The following is a 16,359-nucleotide window of genomic DNA, read 5'->3' on the forward strand; positions in this document are numbered from 1 at the left end:
ACTGATGATATTTTTGCAGAATTCTGCATGCAGAGTCTCCATTTGGTCCCATTTTTGGTGAATTCCTGGTTGGTGAGCAGACCCCAGACCTCACAACCATAAAAGGCAATGGGTTCAATAACTGATTCAAGTATTTTTAGCCAGATCCTAATTGGTATGTCGAATTTGATGTTCCTTTTGATGGCATACAAGGCCCTTCTTGCCTTGTCTCTCAGATCGTTCACGGCTTTGTGGAAGTTACCTGTGGCGCTGATGTTTAGGCCGAAGTATGTATCGTTTTTTGTGTGCTCTAGGGCAACGGTGTCTAGATGGAATTTGTATTTGTGGTCCTGGCAACTGGACCTTTTTTGGAACACTTATTTTTGTCTTACTGAGATTTACTGTCAGGGCCCAGGTCTGTGCAGAAGAAATGGGTCCCGCTGTAGGCCCTCCTTGGTTGGGGACCGAAGCACCAGATCATCAGCAAATCAGCAGACTCTAGTAGGGTGAGGCCGGGTGCTGCAGACTGTGCTAGTGCCCTCGCCAATTTGTTGATATATATGTTGAAGATGGTGGGGCTTAAACTGCATCCCTGTCTCAGCCCACGACCCTGTGAAAAGAATTGTGTGTTTTTTGCCAATTTTAACCGCACACTTGTTGTTTGTGTACATGGATTTTATAATGTTGGATGTTTTTCCCCCAACACCACTTTCCAGCAATTTGTATAGCCGACCCTCATGCCAAATTGAGTCAAAAACTTTTTTGAAATCAACAAAGCATGAGAAGACTTTGCCTTTGTTTTGTTTGTTTGTTTGTTTGTCTGTCTGTCAATTAGGGTGTGCAGGGTGAATACGTGGTCTGTCGTACGGTAATTTGGTAAAAAGCCAATTTGACATTTGCTCAGTACATTGTTTTCACTGAGGAAATGTACGAGTCTGCTGTTAATGATAGTTCAGAGGATTTTCCCAAGGTTGCTGTTGATGCCTGTCCCACGGTAGTTATTGAGGTCAAATTTGTCTCCATTTTTGTGGATTGGGGTGATCGGTCCTCCAAATATTGCGGAGGATGCCAGAGCTGAGGATGAGGTTAAAGAGTTTAGCCAATTGGAATTTGTGGTCTGTATATTTTATCATTTCATTGAGGATACCATCAACACCACAAGTCTTTTTGGGTTGGAGGGTTTGTATTTTGTCCTGTAGTTCATTCAATGTAATTGGAGAATCCAAGTGTGTTCTGGTAGTCTTTAATAGTTGATTCTAAGATTTGTATTTGATCATGTATATGTTTTTGCTGTTTGTTCTTTTTTTATAGGTCCAATAAGATTGGAGAAGTGCTTTACCTATACATCTCTGTTTTGGATAGATAACTCTTCGTGTTGTTTGTTTAGAGTTTTCCAATTTTCTCAGAAGAGGCTAGATTCTATGGATTCTTTAATTACATTGAACTGATTTCTGATGTGCTATTCCTTCTTTCTTCGTAGTGTATTTCTGTATTGTTTTAGTGATTCACCATAGTGAAGGCGTAGGCTCAGGTTTTCTGGGTCTCTGTTTTTGGTTGGATAGGTTTCTGAATTTCTTTCTTTTTGCATTCTTCATCAAACCATTTGTCGTTGTTGTTAATTTTCTTCTGTTTTCTGTTTTAAATGTTTAGATTTGATAGGGAAGCTGAGAGGTCAAATATACTGTTTAGGTTTTCTACTGCCAAGTTTACACCTTCATTATTACAGTGAAACGTTTCATCCAGGAAGTTGTCTAAAAGGGATTAAATTTGTTGTTGCCTAATTGTTTTTTGGTAGGTTTCCACACTACTTTCCTTCCATCTATAGCTTTTCCTAATATTATTCAGTTCCTTTGGCTTTGATGCCTCATGATTGAGTATTGCTCTGTTCAAGTAGACTGTGATTTTGCTGTAATCTGATAGGTGTGTCAGTGGGCTGACTGTGAACGCTCTGAGAGAATCTGGGTTGAGGTCAGTGATAAAGTAGTCTACAGTACTACTGCCAAGAGATGAGCTATAGGTGTACCTACCATAGGAGTCCCCTCAAAGCCTACCATTGACTATGTACATACCCAGCATTCGACAGAGCTGCAGGAGTTGTGTCTAGGGGGGCATATGGGGGAGGGAATGCTTTCACCTCCAGGTAGTTGTTTGTCCCCCTGTGTGCTGAGGGTGTCAGGTTCTTGTCCAGTTCTCGTATTTAGGTCGCCACAGACTAGTACATGTCCCTGGGCCTGGAAATGATTGATTTCCCCCTCCAGGATGGAGAAGCTGTCTTCATTAAAGTATGGGGATTCTAGTGGGGGGATATAGGTAGCACACAGGAGGAATTTTTTTCTCTGTTGAGAATTTCCTTTTGAATTTCCAGCCGAATGTAAAATGTTCCTGTTTTGATTAATTTAATAGAGTGAGTTAGGTCTGCTCTATACCAAATGAGCATACCCCCTGAATCCCTTTCCTGTTTCACACCTCGTAGTTTGGTGGATGGGACTACCAGCTCTCTTTAACCTAGGGCAACCAGTGGGTCCATCTCCATAGGTCTGGTCTGAGGGGGCCTAAATGGGGTGTGGGCATGGTTGACTTGGGGGGGTGTAGATTGGTTGGGTTGTGGATGTGTCTGGTGGTGCTGTGGTCTGGATGTAGGTCCTCTCGGCGTGGTCCTCCATGTGTAGGTCCGGGGGGGTGGGTGGGTCCCGCAGGTCTGGGAGAGTGTCTCGAGAGTGTCTTGATCTGTAGTTCCTGTGTGAGGTGTTGGGGCTGGGGCTGAGGGCGAGTTCCTTTAGGTTCCGGACGAAGGTGGGCACTGCTGCCTTGTATAGGTGGACCTGGTCGTAAAGGCTGTCCAGGGTGAAGTGGTGGGCTAGATAGACATTTGGTTTTGTGTCTTTCTCTCTCTCTCTCGCCTCTCTCTCTCGCTCTCTCTCTTTCTCTCTCTCTCTTTCTCTCTCTCTCTTTCTCTCGCGCTCTCTCTCTCTCTTCTCTCTCTCTCTCTTCTCTCTCTCTCTCTCTCTTCTCTCTCTCTTCTCTCTCTCTCTCTTCTCTCTCTCTCTTCTCTCTTCTCTCTCTCTCTCTCTCTCTCAGTTGAAGGGGCTTTACAGGCATGGCATGTTGGCATATGTTTACATTGCCAAGGCAAGTGAAATAGATAATAAACAATACAAAATTAACAGTAAACATTACACTCACAAGAGTTCCAAAAGATTAAAGACATTTCAAATGTCATATGTCTATATACAGTAGTGTTGTAACAATGTGCACATGGTTAAAGTCTCTCTCTCTCTCTTCCACTCCTCTCTCTCTCTTTTTCTCTCTTCCCTGGAAGTGAGTATTTTAATAATAATAGTTTGGGGAATTGCGATCGCAGGGCTGGTTTGGCATGACAGCGAAACTTCAGCTCAGCAGAGTAGCTAAAGTTCCTTTCTCCTCTTATACCCCCTCATTTCCTTCACCTTAATCCCTACTTCCTGTGCCCCCACCCCTCCCTCTCTCCCTCCCTCCTTCTCTCTTCACTATAACATGTCTGGGAAACTTGGACAAGCAAGAAAGGCATGAATGGATGAAACGGTATACACTGAATGTACAAAACATTTGGAATACCTTCCTAATATGGAGTTGCAGCCCCTTTTGCTTTCACAACAGCCTCAATTAGTCGGTGCATGGACTCTACAAGGTGTCAAAAGCGTTCCACAGGGATGCTGGCCCATGTTGACTCCAATGCATCCCACAGTTGTGTCAAGTTGGCTGAATGTACTTTGGGTGGTGAACCATTCTTGATACACACTGGAAACTGTTGAGCGTGAAAAACCCAGCAGCGTTGCAGTTCTTGACACACTCAAACTGGTGCGCCTGGCTCATACTACCATACCCTGTTCAAATGCACTTATATCTTTTGTCTTGCCCATTCAACCTTTCACAATCCATGTCGCAAGCCTTAAACATCCTTCTTTAACCTGTCTTCTCCCCTTCATCTACACTGATTAAAGTGGATTTAACATGTGTCATCAATAAGTGATCATAGCTTTCACCTGGATTCACCTGGTCAGTCTGCCATGGATAGAGCAGGTGTTCCTAATGTTTTGTTCACTCAGTGTACATCAGTATTCCCTAGCCTTGCATCCGCTGCTTGCTTTCTTTCTGTCTGTCTCGCTCTACTTCTCTCTTTCTACTTCTCTCGTTCTACTTCTCTCTCTCTCTACCTTTCTCTATACGTACCTCACTCTCTCTACCAGAGTGCTCCTCTTTACCTTACTTGCTTTTTCACGGCCAAGTCCCAAGTCCACGTGCAAACAAAACACAATTCAAATTCAACATGAAAATATTTGTCAACAGCTGCAAAGTCTAGACACTTTTTTTCTTCTCGGAAACGGCCGAGCTCATTTCTTGTGTGCATCGGATGCAAATCGGGCAGCAAAAGCGAGATATCCATGACCGGGCTGAGAGGGAAACCGAGAGACGGAGAGACGCTGTTTAGATGAGGATGCAAATTGGTTCGGAGCAGAAGGGAGTGAGGGAGGGATGTAGAGAAGGATGAAGGGATGGAGATGGAGGGATAGAGGTAGAGAGAGTGAGGGATGTAGAAAAGAACGGAGGGAAAGAGGTAGAGATGGAGGGTTGGATGGATGGGATATGGGGAGCAAAGTTTAGGATCAAGGGAAATGGAGGGAGGGATGGAGAGATCAGGCTGGGTCAGGTGACATGCTGACCTCTGGCGGGAGCCTTGGCTGGACTGGGCCGGGTGGATTTGCATTGATGGATCTTCTTTCCATGGGGCTGTCATGTATCAGTGCTCAGGCACATCACGCCCCAGTCATTAATCAAATCATGGCCCCATCTCGCTCCCTCGCTAGGCTAGCGATCTCTCTGCCAGACACTCCTGCTCCTCTCTCTCCCCCTCAGACAAGCAGACATCCAAGATGTGTTTTAGATATCGTCTTCTGCCTGTGCGTGGTTTTCGCCACTTTTCCCTGTCCTCTCCTCACTGACTGGCCTCTGATGAGTTGGGCCCCTTGGAATAACGTAGGGGGGTGTAGCGGTCCAGTCAACAGCCCAATAGCCACAATAGCTCCACCAAAGTCAACTACACCTGTTCCTCTTTGGGTTGACAAGGGTGAGGGGGTTAATGTGGTGCATGCAGACACAGAGAGAAAGATTGAGATGGGGAGAGAGACTGAGAGAAAAGAAAAAGAGAGACGGAGAGAGAGAGCGGCGGGTTGAAGTGTCCTGCTGGAAGGATGCTAAATTCATTAAGATGTTTTCTTCCTCCTGTCCTACGTTTAGGCCAGCTGTAGCCCCATTATGGCTTTACAGGCTGCTTCCTGTTCAAATTCCTCCTTTTTTCTCCTGCTCTTCCACACAAAAGGTGGCTGCGTTGGGGGTGTAGTGCTTTTGAAATGTGAAGGGCCCTCGAGAGCCCAGGGCAACTGTCTCTCTCTCTCTGTCGGGTTGGAGAGACGGAGAGGCTTAGAGGCCAAGTGGGAAGGAGGGCTGCATTCCAAATGCTACCTTTTTCCCTACATAGTGTGCTACCTTTGACCAGAGCCCTATGAGCCCTGGTCAAAAGTAGTGCACTATATAGGGAATTGGGCTCCATTTGGGATACAAACAAAGTTTGTATAACGTCCTCCTCTCTGAAGGCCCTGCTGTTTTGTTGGGCCTCCACATCTAAATGGTCTCTTTTTGGATTAACACAAAGACATTATTTGGCCGCACTAATGAAACACAGAGAAACACTTTAATGATCTAACCCCCCCCCCCCCCCCCCCTTCCTCCTCCTCTCCCCATCACTGCTTTGATTCCAATAATAATCACAACCCTCTCCTTCATTGTGTTGTTTTTGTAGCATGTTTTCTTTTGTCTCTTTGTCCCTGGGTTCCCCCCTTTTAAACTCGATGGCTGTCGCCTTTCAGATGCAACAATGGAGAAAGGAAAACATTCAGAGAAAGATCATTGAGTTTTGGTCCTGAAGGTTATGATGTTTTTCTGCGAGAGTACTTCAACTTGAATCTTTCTAAGGACACATATTGTATTGTAAAATACATCATAGTACATTCTAGGTTGAAGTGTATTGTGTCGTGATGGAGAGTAGAGCTTATGTTGAAATTGGTAAATCCTGTTTCCCATGTTGTCTTTAATGAATTAGTTATTTATATTGAACAGGTTATTGTGATTTAGGAATTATATGGAACTAATGTTGAGGGCTATGATCAGGTCAACCATCATGCGAAGAGTTTACCGTTCTCCTCAGATGACCTGCATATTTAATAAAGCTCTTCATATTATATTCACTGTACAACTTCCAAGGGATATATTCCATAGATCATGAAATAGTGTCTCATCAAATAGTTCTAACTTGCTGAAACCAGGTATGATGTGGTGGACATAAGAAGCTGCCGTTGGTTTTCACTGTAAAAACGTCTCGTGATATTTAACGTACACGCAATAGATGTTGAACTCCTAGAAGTGACTTTGACTTACTGCTGCTGTTTTACATGCAACAGTTGTACTCATAGTAATGAATGGATTCTACATTACTGCTTTGGTATTTACAATTAGTGCTTAAATGTAATGTATTTGCACAGTTAGAGAAAGGGGCACATTCTCTAAGTCTACTAAGCCTGCAGTGAGCAAACATCTTTGTGTGTGTGAGTACATGTTTGTGTGTTCATGCCATACTCAAGCATCATGCACCTCTCTGATGTAGCTCTTTAAGGCCATTCGATGTGGTGCCCTTTGACATGGCCTGATTGTGTTTAGCTTGGGCTCCACTCAGATGAGAGAGGTGTGGACTCCTGTTGATTAGGTCTGATTAACTGACTGCTGGGTACTAGTGGCTCTGAATCTTGAGCTGGTTACCTCCAATCAGGGCCACGGCTCATCCAAGGCCTTGGACCCCAGGTATGCGTGTGTTCAAACGTTGATGAAACATAGGACTACATGAACTGTTGCATTGTTACTGTTGGACTTGGACTATAAAATAGGACTTGTATTACATATTCTCTCTCTCTTTGTGCAGCTAAACTCACCAGCCAGGAGTCGTACAACAACTTCACCAACAACAACATGGGTAACCCTCGTCTGTCCCCTCTGCCCAGCCTCACCATAGTGCTGCCCCTGGCACAGATCAAACAGCCCATGACCCTGGGCACCATGACCAAGCGCTCTGGGTGAGTCTTCCTGCCCTGCATCCAGCCATGTGTTGTTGTCACACTCTGTCCATCACACTCTGTCCATCACACTCTGTCCATCACACTCTGTCCATCTAGCTATTCACTAGTATTAACCCGAAGTAGCCTTTACAACTCAGCCTGTCCTCCTTTGGTCACAGACAAAGCCATTGATCATGTTGAATTTTTAGTTTTTCATCTGTATTTGTTATGACCCCATTGGATTTGCAAGAAACATCCACATGATATTATATCCAGCCTGGTTTGGAATCTGTTGCCAGTCTGTCTCTATGTACAGCTACACTACAGTAAAGCTACATGTCTCTATGTAAACATTTACCAGTGAGTCTCTCTATCAGGCAGTATCTGTGCGTGTCAGTGTGTCCTCTCCCTCTCCTCTCTCTTGGTCAGTCACGCTATGACTAAGTCTGTAGTTTTAAGAGGCGGTGAGTCAGAGGAGAGAGACTGCACCTTGTGAACTTCGTTTACATACAGGTGGCATCACAATTATGGCTGGATTTTAATATTTCCATTTAAATGTCATTTTCCTGTCATGTTTGAATGGGACATGTTGTAATGATGGAAGCAGCAGGCTACCGGGGTTTCTTCCCAATGATATTAGATCACTTCAGTTCTGTATAAAGACACTAGACATCTGAGACTGGTGGTTAGAAACACACCATCATTAGTTTGATTCATCTGCATGATTATTACAAGGGATTTGTTTTATGGTGAAAGGAAACCCTTTTTTTTTGCGTGCCCTACTGAGCAAAACACAGTAGGTAGAGAGGAGAGATTTGAGAGTATAACTGGCAGGTCATCCTTCTGGAGGAAACTCCTGAACTGGCTAGTTGATTATTATTTCTTTTTTTCAGATCGGCTGCTTTAGTCTGCCTGTCTGTCTGTCTGTCTGCCTGCCTGCCTGTCTGTCTGTCTGTCTGTCTGTCTGTCTGTCTGTCTGTCTGTCTGTCTGTCTGTCTGTCTGTCTGCCTGTGCCAGCCAGCCAGCCAGTTTGCCAGTATCCTTTCACTCTCAAATTGACAAGCACAACCTTCTCACCAGGTCTCCTCTCTACTGTATCAATTCAAGTCAATACAATAGGACTGTATTAGTTGCCACAGCAAAGTCACAAAAAAATCTCAAGTACATTAAAGATAACTCCCATCTTTCCATTCGTCTGTCCGCTTCAGGAGAGAAGGCGTCAGGGCAGGCTAATGAAGCTAGACAGGCAGCTGTGCATCCCTCTCCTGCCCTGCACCAGACCCCCTGCATACATACATACACACACACACTCACACACATACACACACACGTAGGCGGCATGTTGTGCCCATGAAGTGCGGGGTGATATCAAGTGTGTTCACGCAGACTTGCACAGGAGTATCTAGGCACCATCTGTTTGTTTGCGTAGCCGGCTGTGTGTGTGTGTGTGTGTGTGTGTGTGTGTGTGTGTGTGTGTGTGTGTGTGTGTGTGTGTGTGTGTGTGTGTGTGTGTGTGTGTGTGTGTGTGTGTGTGTGTGTGTGTGTGTGTGTGTGTGTGTGTGTGTGCGCGCGCGCGCGCAAACGGGCCATCCGGTAGCTGTATTTACACCTGTGTGAGCAGATACCCGTTGGCAGAGTGGGAGAGGAACACACCAGGTGGTTAACCTACATTCTCTCATGGCCCGTCTGTCTGCAGCCTACTCTAGTGCATTTCAAACACACACAGACCGCTCCTGGAGGAAGCCACCACAGTCTTTGTTCCACACAGGGCACCCGTCTGAAGGTTTCCTCCCGTCCTATTCCAACTTCCTTTATGATCTCCAATGGGACCGGACTAGCCGTTGCTATTAGAGAAAGACTTATATGGATTTCTTTCGGGCCGAAACCGTTTTTTGGGGGGTCAAGTAGGCCGATAGCCGATATTCAATATCATTACATTTGAAGATTGATGACAAAATATCCCAAAGATAGCCATGTATGCATCAATTTTAGCCATGTATGCAACAAAACATTTGACTTAGATTGATAAAAACTAACTACATAACGGTAAAACTTTTATTTGAATGGTAAATGTCTTGATAATCTGGGTAAATCAAGATGGCATAGGCCTACTCACAATACAGGTGAATGCATATTCAATAGGACTGTCTGCATGCATTGAGTTATTGAGCTTGTTTTGGTTGATCAAAATGCTACAGTTGACATATGGGACTTATATTAGCCTACTGATCAACAACATTTGTATAGAAGCATCACTCCAGCATGTCATTCCTGTATGGAAGGACATCATATAGGCACAGTTATTAGTTTGAGAATATGAAGAAAATCTATTCATTGCAAATGTGTCCAACCTAATGATTTGTGATCACAGAGGCTTATGAAAGTTGGATTTTTTTGTCATTTTCCATGATAGGGAAAAAATATTTTATCTTCAGATGTCAGGACGCATCTCTAAAACATTTTAAAACACTTCTTTCTTTCCCTATTACAACAATCATCTAATCCGACTATCAATTGTCAATTTACAGATATGATTGTGTCAGATCAGCGCCATAAAATAGCTAACGTTACATCGCAAGTCAGATGGCTCGTTCCCGAAAAATGATAACCAGCTAACGTTAGCTACGTTGACTATTGGCTCCTATCAGATATCTTAGCAACATGTTTATCTAGCCGACTAGCTAGCATAGTAGCTAATAACACCACAGATGAAAGGGTTAGTTATCATAGTCTTTGATAGCAAGTCACATAGCTAGCTTGCGTATTGCATGTATGTCCGGGCACGTCGACACAAGCCTTGTTATTAGTGAATTAAGTAAACTATTTATTATATATTATATATATATATATATATATATATATATACTATATATTACTATATTTGCAACAGGAGTTTTGATTTTGGTCACTGTGTCAGTTTCTCAATATTGCACCTTTCTGTTGGTAAATGAGCTAGCTTGCTGCTGCTTCAGATTTTCCCAGCTAGACCTTCCTCTGCGTTGTCCAGTGCTCGTGGCTCAAGCAGTGAGTGGCTGCTGGCATAGCATCAGTTTTGCTATGTAGAGGGACTATCGACAAAGCCGATAGAGAAGGGCCTATAGCCGATAGACTAGAAAAGGCCAATATCAGCCCGATATATCGGCTTAATTGCTAACAGGCCAGAATTGGAGCTGAAGACTTTCAACAGTTTGCTTCTCTCAGAACAAGCCATTAGGAGTAAGGGAGATGAAAGGAACCGTCCCCCCCTCCTTCTTTCAGAGTTGTTCCAGTTGTCTCTGTGTTTGGAGGGAGGGGATGAGATGTATCCCTGTGATGCACAGCATCCTGCCCCGATAACCTCCACCAGACGAGGGCAGAGTTCCAGGGTAAGGGAGCATACAGAGCTGGAGCAAAGACTCTGGGACACCTCAAAGTCACTACAGAGATGTGGGCTCTCTCCCCACTGGGTACAACATACATGGGTTCAAATAGTATTTGGTTTTTGATTGAGCATTGCTAGAGTGCCAGATGGGCAGGGTACTTTTGAACCCAGGTCTTTAGTACAGTGAGAATGATGGAGGAGGTGACCACCCACATGACCTCTGGTTTCCTGTCAGCCATATTTGGCAGAAGTCTGAGACGGAGACGGAGAGACAGAGAGTGTAAAAGAGAGAGAGAAATGAGCACTATCATTTGAGGCCTTCGAGAGCTTTTTAACTTTTTAGTGTTTGGTTGCTTCAATCCTGGATTGTAATTGCTAGCAAAGTATACTCTGAAACGTACTCAGAGAGACACGTGTTTGAAATGAAACGGCAATGAATTAGAGATGGAGATGAAAAGGAAAACAAGGGAATCTGACCTGGAGTAAATCCCACTGATGGGTATTCTCCGCTAATGCAGACAGAGATGGAGAGAGCGAGGGAGATGGAGAGAGCGAGGGAGACAGAGAGTGGGCCCTCCTGACCTTCCACAGATGGGCAGAACAGATTACTATAATACTTTTGTACAGTAGGAGCAACTAGTCGCCTGCCAACCCATTGTCTCATAGAGCTCTAATGAGAAAAGCACTGAGAGGAGATGGGTTTTAAGAGCCTAAAAGCAGCTAGCGAGCCCTGTAGCGCCAGGCCTCCAGCACACACAGCACTGCGTATGGAACGTGTCACATGCTAAACCGTTTGCACAAATCACCCTCTCCTCCCTTTAATGGCCCTGGCGGAGCAGCATTAAGGCCCATGGGTTAAGAGTTGAATGTGTGAACGATTACTCCACGGGAGTGGGGTTGTCAACCTCCCAGGTCGATTTATCACTTTCTCTATTGCTCTCTATCCCCTCATCCCCTCTTCCTCCCTATCAACCATCCGCCTGCTTTTCTTGGTGTTTCTGTGTGTTCTCAACAGAATCGTAATGCGAGCATTAGCTAGCACGTTTGGAGACAAACTTTTTATATACTGTAAGTAGGGCCTTTACAGTGTTTTCCATTAGCGCGCGGCCGGTTACAGACTCATTTTCAGCCAGCTATATTTTCCACTTCATATTAACAAGGCTACTTTTCAGTAAATTGTTTTTAAATTCGCTAGACCGTCGAGCCCTTTCCTGCTAGAATGAATGGTATGCATCTCTTCTAGCGATCTATTGATAGGATAGGTGCCTGTCAGTCACAAAGCGAGCGATGACAGGGAGACAGCAGAGAGGAAGAGGTGAATCTGTCCAAAATAAGCCCAGTGTGTTTCTATGGGCATATTTTGGACTGAATATTGTCGCGTGCCTTCCTGCCTTTGGGACAATGTTAGGGCGGAGACCTGAGCATCTCGTCATTATATACAGATCTCTGGTTGCAGTGAAATTTCTTTACACGGAGGTGTGGGAGGGTATAAGGTCTTACATTGAGAGTATGAATAGGGTCTTACATTGAGAGGATGAATAGGGTCTTACATTGAGAGTATCTTCATTGTGATACCAATAGAAAATAATAGCAATCTATATTTTCAAAAGCGTGTGAGTTTCATGTTCATATTTCACAACCTCCACAGGCTTTTGGAGTTACCTACACGCGATTTAGCAAAATAATAGGCGTACACTTGATTTAGGCTACATGCTAAATGTTTCTGCTCTGTGATAGATGAGCAAACGAATAGATGATGAGCAGCACTCACCTCAACTTAGCTAACATTTCCACAGCCTAAGTGTAGCCTAACCAATATCCAAACGGAGTCCTCAAGCTTGTCTAAAAGCAGCACGACACGCTGATGAAATAGTTGAAGACACGCTATTGCTTCAAATGTAGATTTAACAATTGGATGACTTTTTGGGAGTTTCAATCAGCACCAAAAAACAATGTGATGCCTTCAACTGCATTAACCTACTTTATTCCAGTATTTTTGTGTTTCAGTGCTATTTATTCCCACAGTAATTCTTTATGTATCCATCTAGTTGTGGTTAAGAAAACTGTTGGAAGGGTTATGCAAAGTGACATGCCTCGCAAAGTTTAGAATTGCCAGGAAGATGATAACAGGCTGGTAGTAACAGCCGCTGCCTAGCAACCATCAAGAGCTTAAAAGCGTGCTGCATGCCAGTTCTGCCTCAGCAATACGGCTACGTTTCATACTAAGCTGTAGGCAGAACTTTACAGCAATCGTGACTATGTCGGTTTGCAGAAATAAAAGTTTAGGCTTTGATCCCGGCAACACCTTTCAGATATAAATAAAAGGTGGAAAAAGTTGGCGGGATGCTAAAGTTGGCGTGACAACATCTTAGTATGAAAGTTGTATAAGAAAGTAGTCCTGATCATATACTGTAGGCCTAGACCTAGACAATATCCAGAACAACTAACAATACTCTGAGTTCATACATTTTCAGTCATTCAAATTGTAAAGTCATGTCTTTCTACACAATACCACAACAAATTCTTCCGATCTGGGAGGTAAGGTCTTCAATAATTTCATTGTGTATTTCAGATGGAATCAGTGCATTAGAATGTACCAGAGCACACCAAAATATACTTTCCTCAGCTAGATTTATCAATTCCCAGTGGGTCAGAAGTTTACATACACTCAATTAGTACTTGGTAGCATTGCCTTGAAATTGTTTAACTTGAGCCAAACATTTCGGGTAGCCTTCCACAAGCTTCCCACAATAAGTTGGGTGAATTTTGGCCCATTCCTCCTGACAGAGCTGGTGTAACCGAGTCAGGTTTGTAGGCCTCCTTGCTCGCACATGCTTTTTCAGTTCTGCCGACAAATTCTCTATAGGATTGAGGTCAGGGCTTTGTGATGGCCACTCCAATACCTTGACTTTGTTGTCCTTAAGCCATTTTGCCACAACTAGTATGCTTGGGGTCATTGTTAATTTGGAAGACCCATTTGTCACCAAGCTTTAACTTCCTGACTGATGTCTTGAGATGTTGCTTCAATATATCCACGCAATTTTCCATCCTCATGATGCCATCTATGTTGTGAAGTGCACCAGTCCCTCCTGCAGCAAAGGACCCCCGGAACATGATGCTGCCACCCCAGTGCTTCACGGTTGGGATGGTGTTCTTCGGCTTGCAAGCATCCCCCTTTTTCCTCCAAACATAACAATGGTCATTAAGGCCAAACAGTTATTTTTGTTTCATCAGACCAGAGGACATTTCTCCAAAAAGTATGATCTTTGTCCCGATGTGCAGTTGCAAACCGTAGTCTGGCTTTTTTATGCCGGTTTTAGAGCAGTGGCTTCTTTCTTGCTGAACGGCCTTTCAGGTTATGTCGATATTGGCTTTGTTTTACTGTGGATATAGATACTTTTGAACCTGTCTCCTCCAGCATCTTCACAAGGTCCTTTGCTGTTGTTCTGGGATTGATTTGCACTTTTCGTACCAAAGTACGTTCATCTCTAGGAGACAGAACACGTCTCCTTCCTGAGCGGTATGACAGCTGCGTGGTCCCATGGTGTTTATACTTGCGTACTATTGTTTGTACAGATGAACGTGGTACCTTCAGGCGTTTGGAATTTGCTCCCAAGGATGAACCAGACTTGTGGAGGTCTCCAATTTTTCTGAGGTCTTGGCTGATTTCTTTTGATTTCCCCATGATGTCAAGCAAAGAGGCACTGAGTTTGAAGGTAGGCCTTGAAATACATCCACAGGTACACCTCCAATTGACTCAAATTATGTCAATTAGCCTATCAGAAGCTTCTAAAGCCATGACATAATTTCTCGAATTTTCCTAGCTGTTTAAAGGCACAGTCAACTTAGTGTATGTAAACTTCTGACCCACTGGAATTGTGATACAGTGAATTATAAGTGAAATAATCTGTCTGTAAACAATTGTTGGAAAAATGACTTATGTCATGCACAAAGTAGATGTCCTAACCGACTTGCCAAAACTATAGTTTGTTAACAAGAAATTTGTGGAGTGGATGAAAAACGAGTTTTAATGACTCCAACCTAAGTGTATGTAAACTTCCGACTTCAACTGTACTTGTGGAAGACACTACCTATACTGTATATCAAATGTAATTTGTGTTGTAATCTTTTATATCATATTGTTAGTGCGTTTGGAAACTATTTGCCTAGTTTTATCAGTTTTTTAAAATAATTTAGCATGTCAGAAACAGACAACCTATCGACATCACGTATTACCATAACCCTCTGGAACAGACTGCCTGCATGACTTTAACTAAGTTATATTTCCTCTATTGACCAGCAGTGTCCCTCTCCAAATTGAACTGTAAGAAATAAGAAACAGCACAACATGCGTTATTTGAACCCAAGATCCAGTACAGGCTTGTTGCATTGAGACCTGAAACACTACTTATCCGTATCCTATCAGCCACCATCCATTTACCCAGCAGGAGGCTAGCAGGATGCCAGGGGTTAAGTGCCTCACAGGGGGGATAAAGTACACCAGCGATGCCCGCCTCCCAGTGCCAGTGAACGCTCAATTGAGGCCAAAGCCCGATGGTAATGTTAAAATGTTGAACTGCCCCCCCTGCCCATGCTGGTTGGCTAGCTTTCGGATGTAATGGACCCATGCCCATGTTGTTATGTTAGCTACTGGCTAATCCCTATCCATGCTGTTAGGCTAGCCACTAGCTATTGGATATCTGTGTAACCTCTGGCCCATGCTGTTTGGCTGCTGGCTAAATGTGTTCGAACAAGCATAACAGGAGTAGAGTTAGCATAGCCAAGACCCACTGGTCCTGTTAAAATGTTAAACTGACCCCCTGTCCTGTTGTTAGGCTTGCTGCTCTAGAACTCTGTGACCCCCTTCCACATGTTGTTTGTCTAAATATTGGTTAGTTGTGTGACCCCCCCTGCTCATGCTGTTTGTCTAGCTACCAGCTAACCCTTTAACCATGTTGTTTGACTACTGGCTAAATTGTGTTTGAATAAACATAACAGGACCCCCGACTTCCATTACACTGCTCACCCCAAGTCCAACCACTCAGACAAAGGTCTCTTCTTTAAGAGGACAACACTGGTCTCCAGTGTGCATTGGAGGTTATATAGACTCAACAATAGTCTCCAGTGTGCATTGGAGGTTATATAGACTCAACACTGGTCTCCAGTGTGCATTGGAGGTTATATAGACTCAACACTAGTCTCCTGTGTGCATTGGAGGTTATATAGACTCAACACTGGTCTCCAGTGTGCTTTGGAGATTATATAGACTCAACAGTAGTATCCAGTGTGCATTGGAGGTTATATAGACTCAACAGTAGTCTCCAGTGTGCATTGGTTATATAGACTCTCCAGTGTGCATTGGAGGTTATATAGACTCAACAGTAGTCTCCAGTGTGCATTGGTTATATAGACTCTCCAGTGTGCATTGGAGGTTATATAGACTCAACACTAGTCTCCAGTGTGCATTGGAGGTTATATAGACTCAACAGTAGTCTCCAGTCTCCAAATCACCACCGAATTAAAGTTCACTTTGTGTTATGTTTCTTTTTTTCTCTCCATCTAAGCCCTCTTCTCATATCCGTGGACTGATACAGATAGTTGACTGCCCTGCTAGTCTACACACACACACACACACACACACACACACACACACACACACACACACACACACACACACACACACACACACACACACACACACACACACACACACACACACACACACACACACACACACACACACACACACACACACACACACACACACACACACAGTGTCGTGTTAGTCTGGAGAGATTCAGATGGATGCTCTGTCCCTCCACAGCAGATAAAATAAAGAAGTGCCGTGCTTTGATTGGCCAGGGGCCTTGTCTGCGT

At 43.9% G+C, this 16,359-nt stretch overlaps 1 protein-coding gene across 1 annotated transcript in view; it reads left to right on the forward strand.

The window, feature by feature from the left end:
- LOC120018570 (breast carcinoma-amplified sequence 3-like) overlaps positions 1 to 16,359 on the forward strand; it is a 163,821-nt gene that overhangs the window by 90,412 nt on the left and 57,050 nt on the right. Inside the window, exon 17 of the mRNA XM_038961784.1 lies at positions 6,989 to 7,139. Coding sequence (XP_038817712.1) covers positions 6,989 to 7,139 — 151 coding nt within the window. The remainder of the gene's footprint in view (positions 1 to 6,988; positions 7,140 to 16,359) is intronic.

This window comes from Salvelinus namaycush, chromosome 23, assembly GCF_016432855.1.
Source record: "Salvelinus namaycush isolate Seneca chromosome 23, SaNama_1.0, whole genome shotgun sequence".
NCBI lineage: Eukaryota > Metazoa > Chordata > Actinopteri > Salmoniformes > Salmonidae > Salvelinus > Salvelinus namaycush.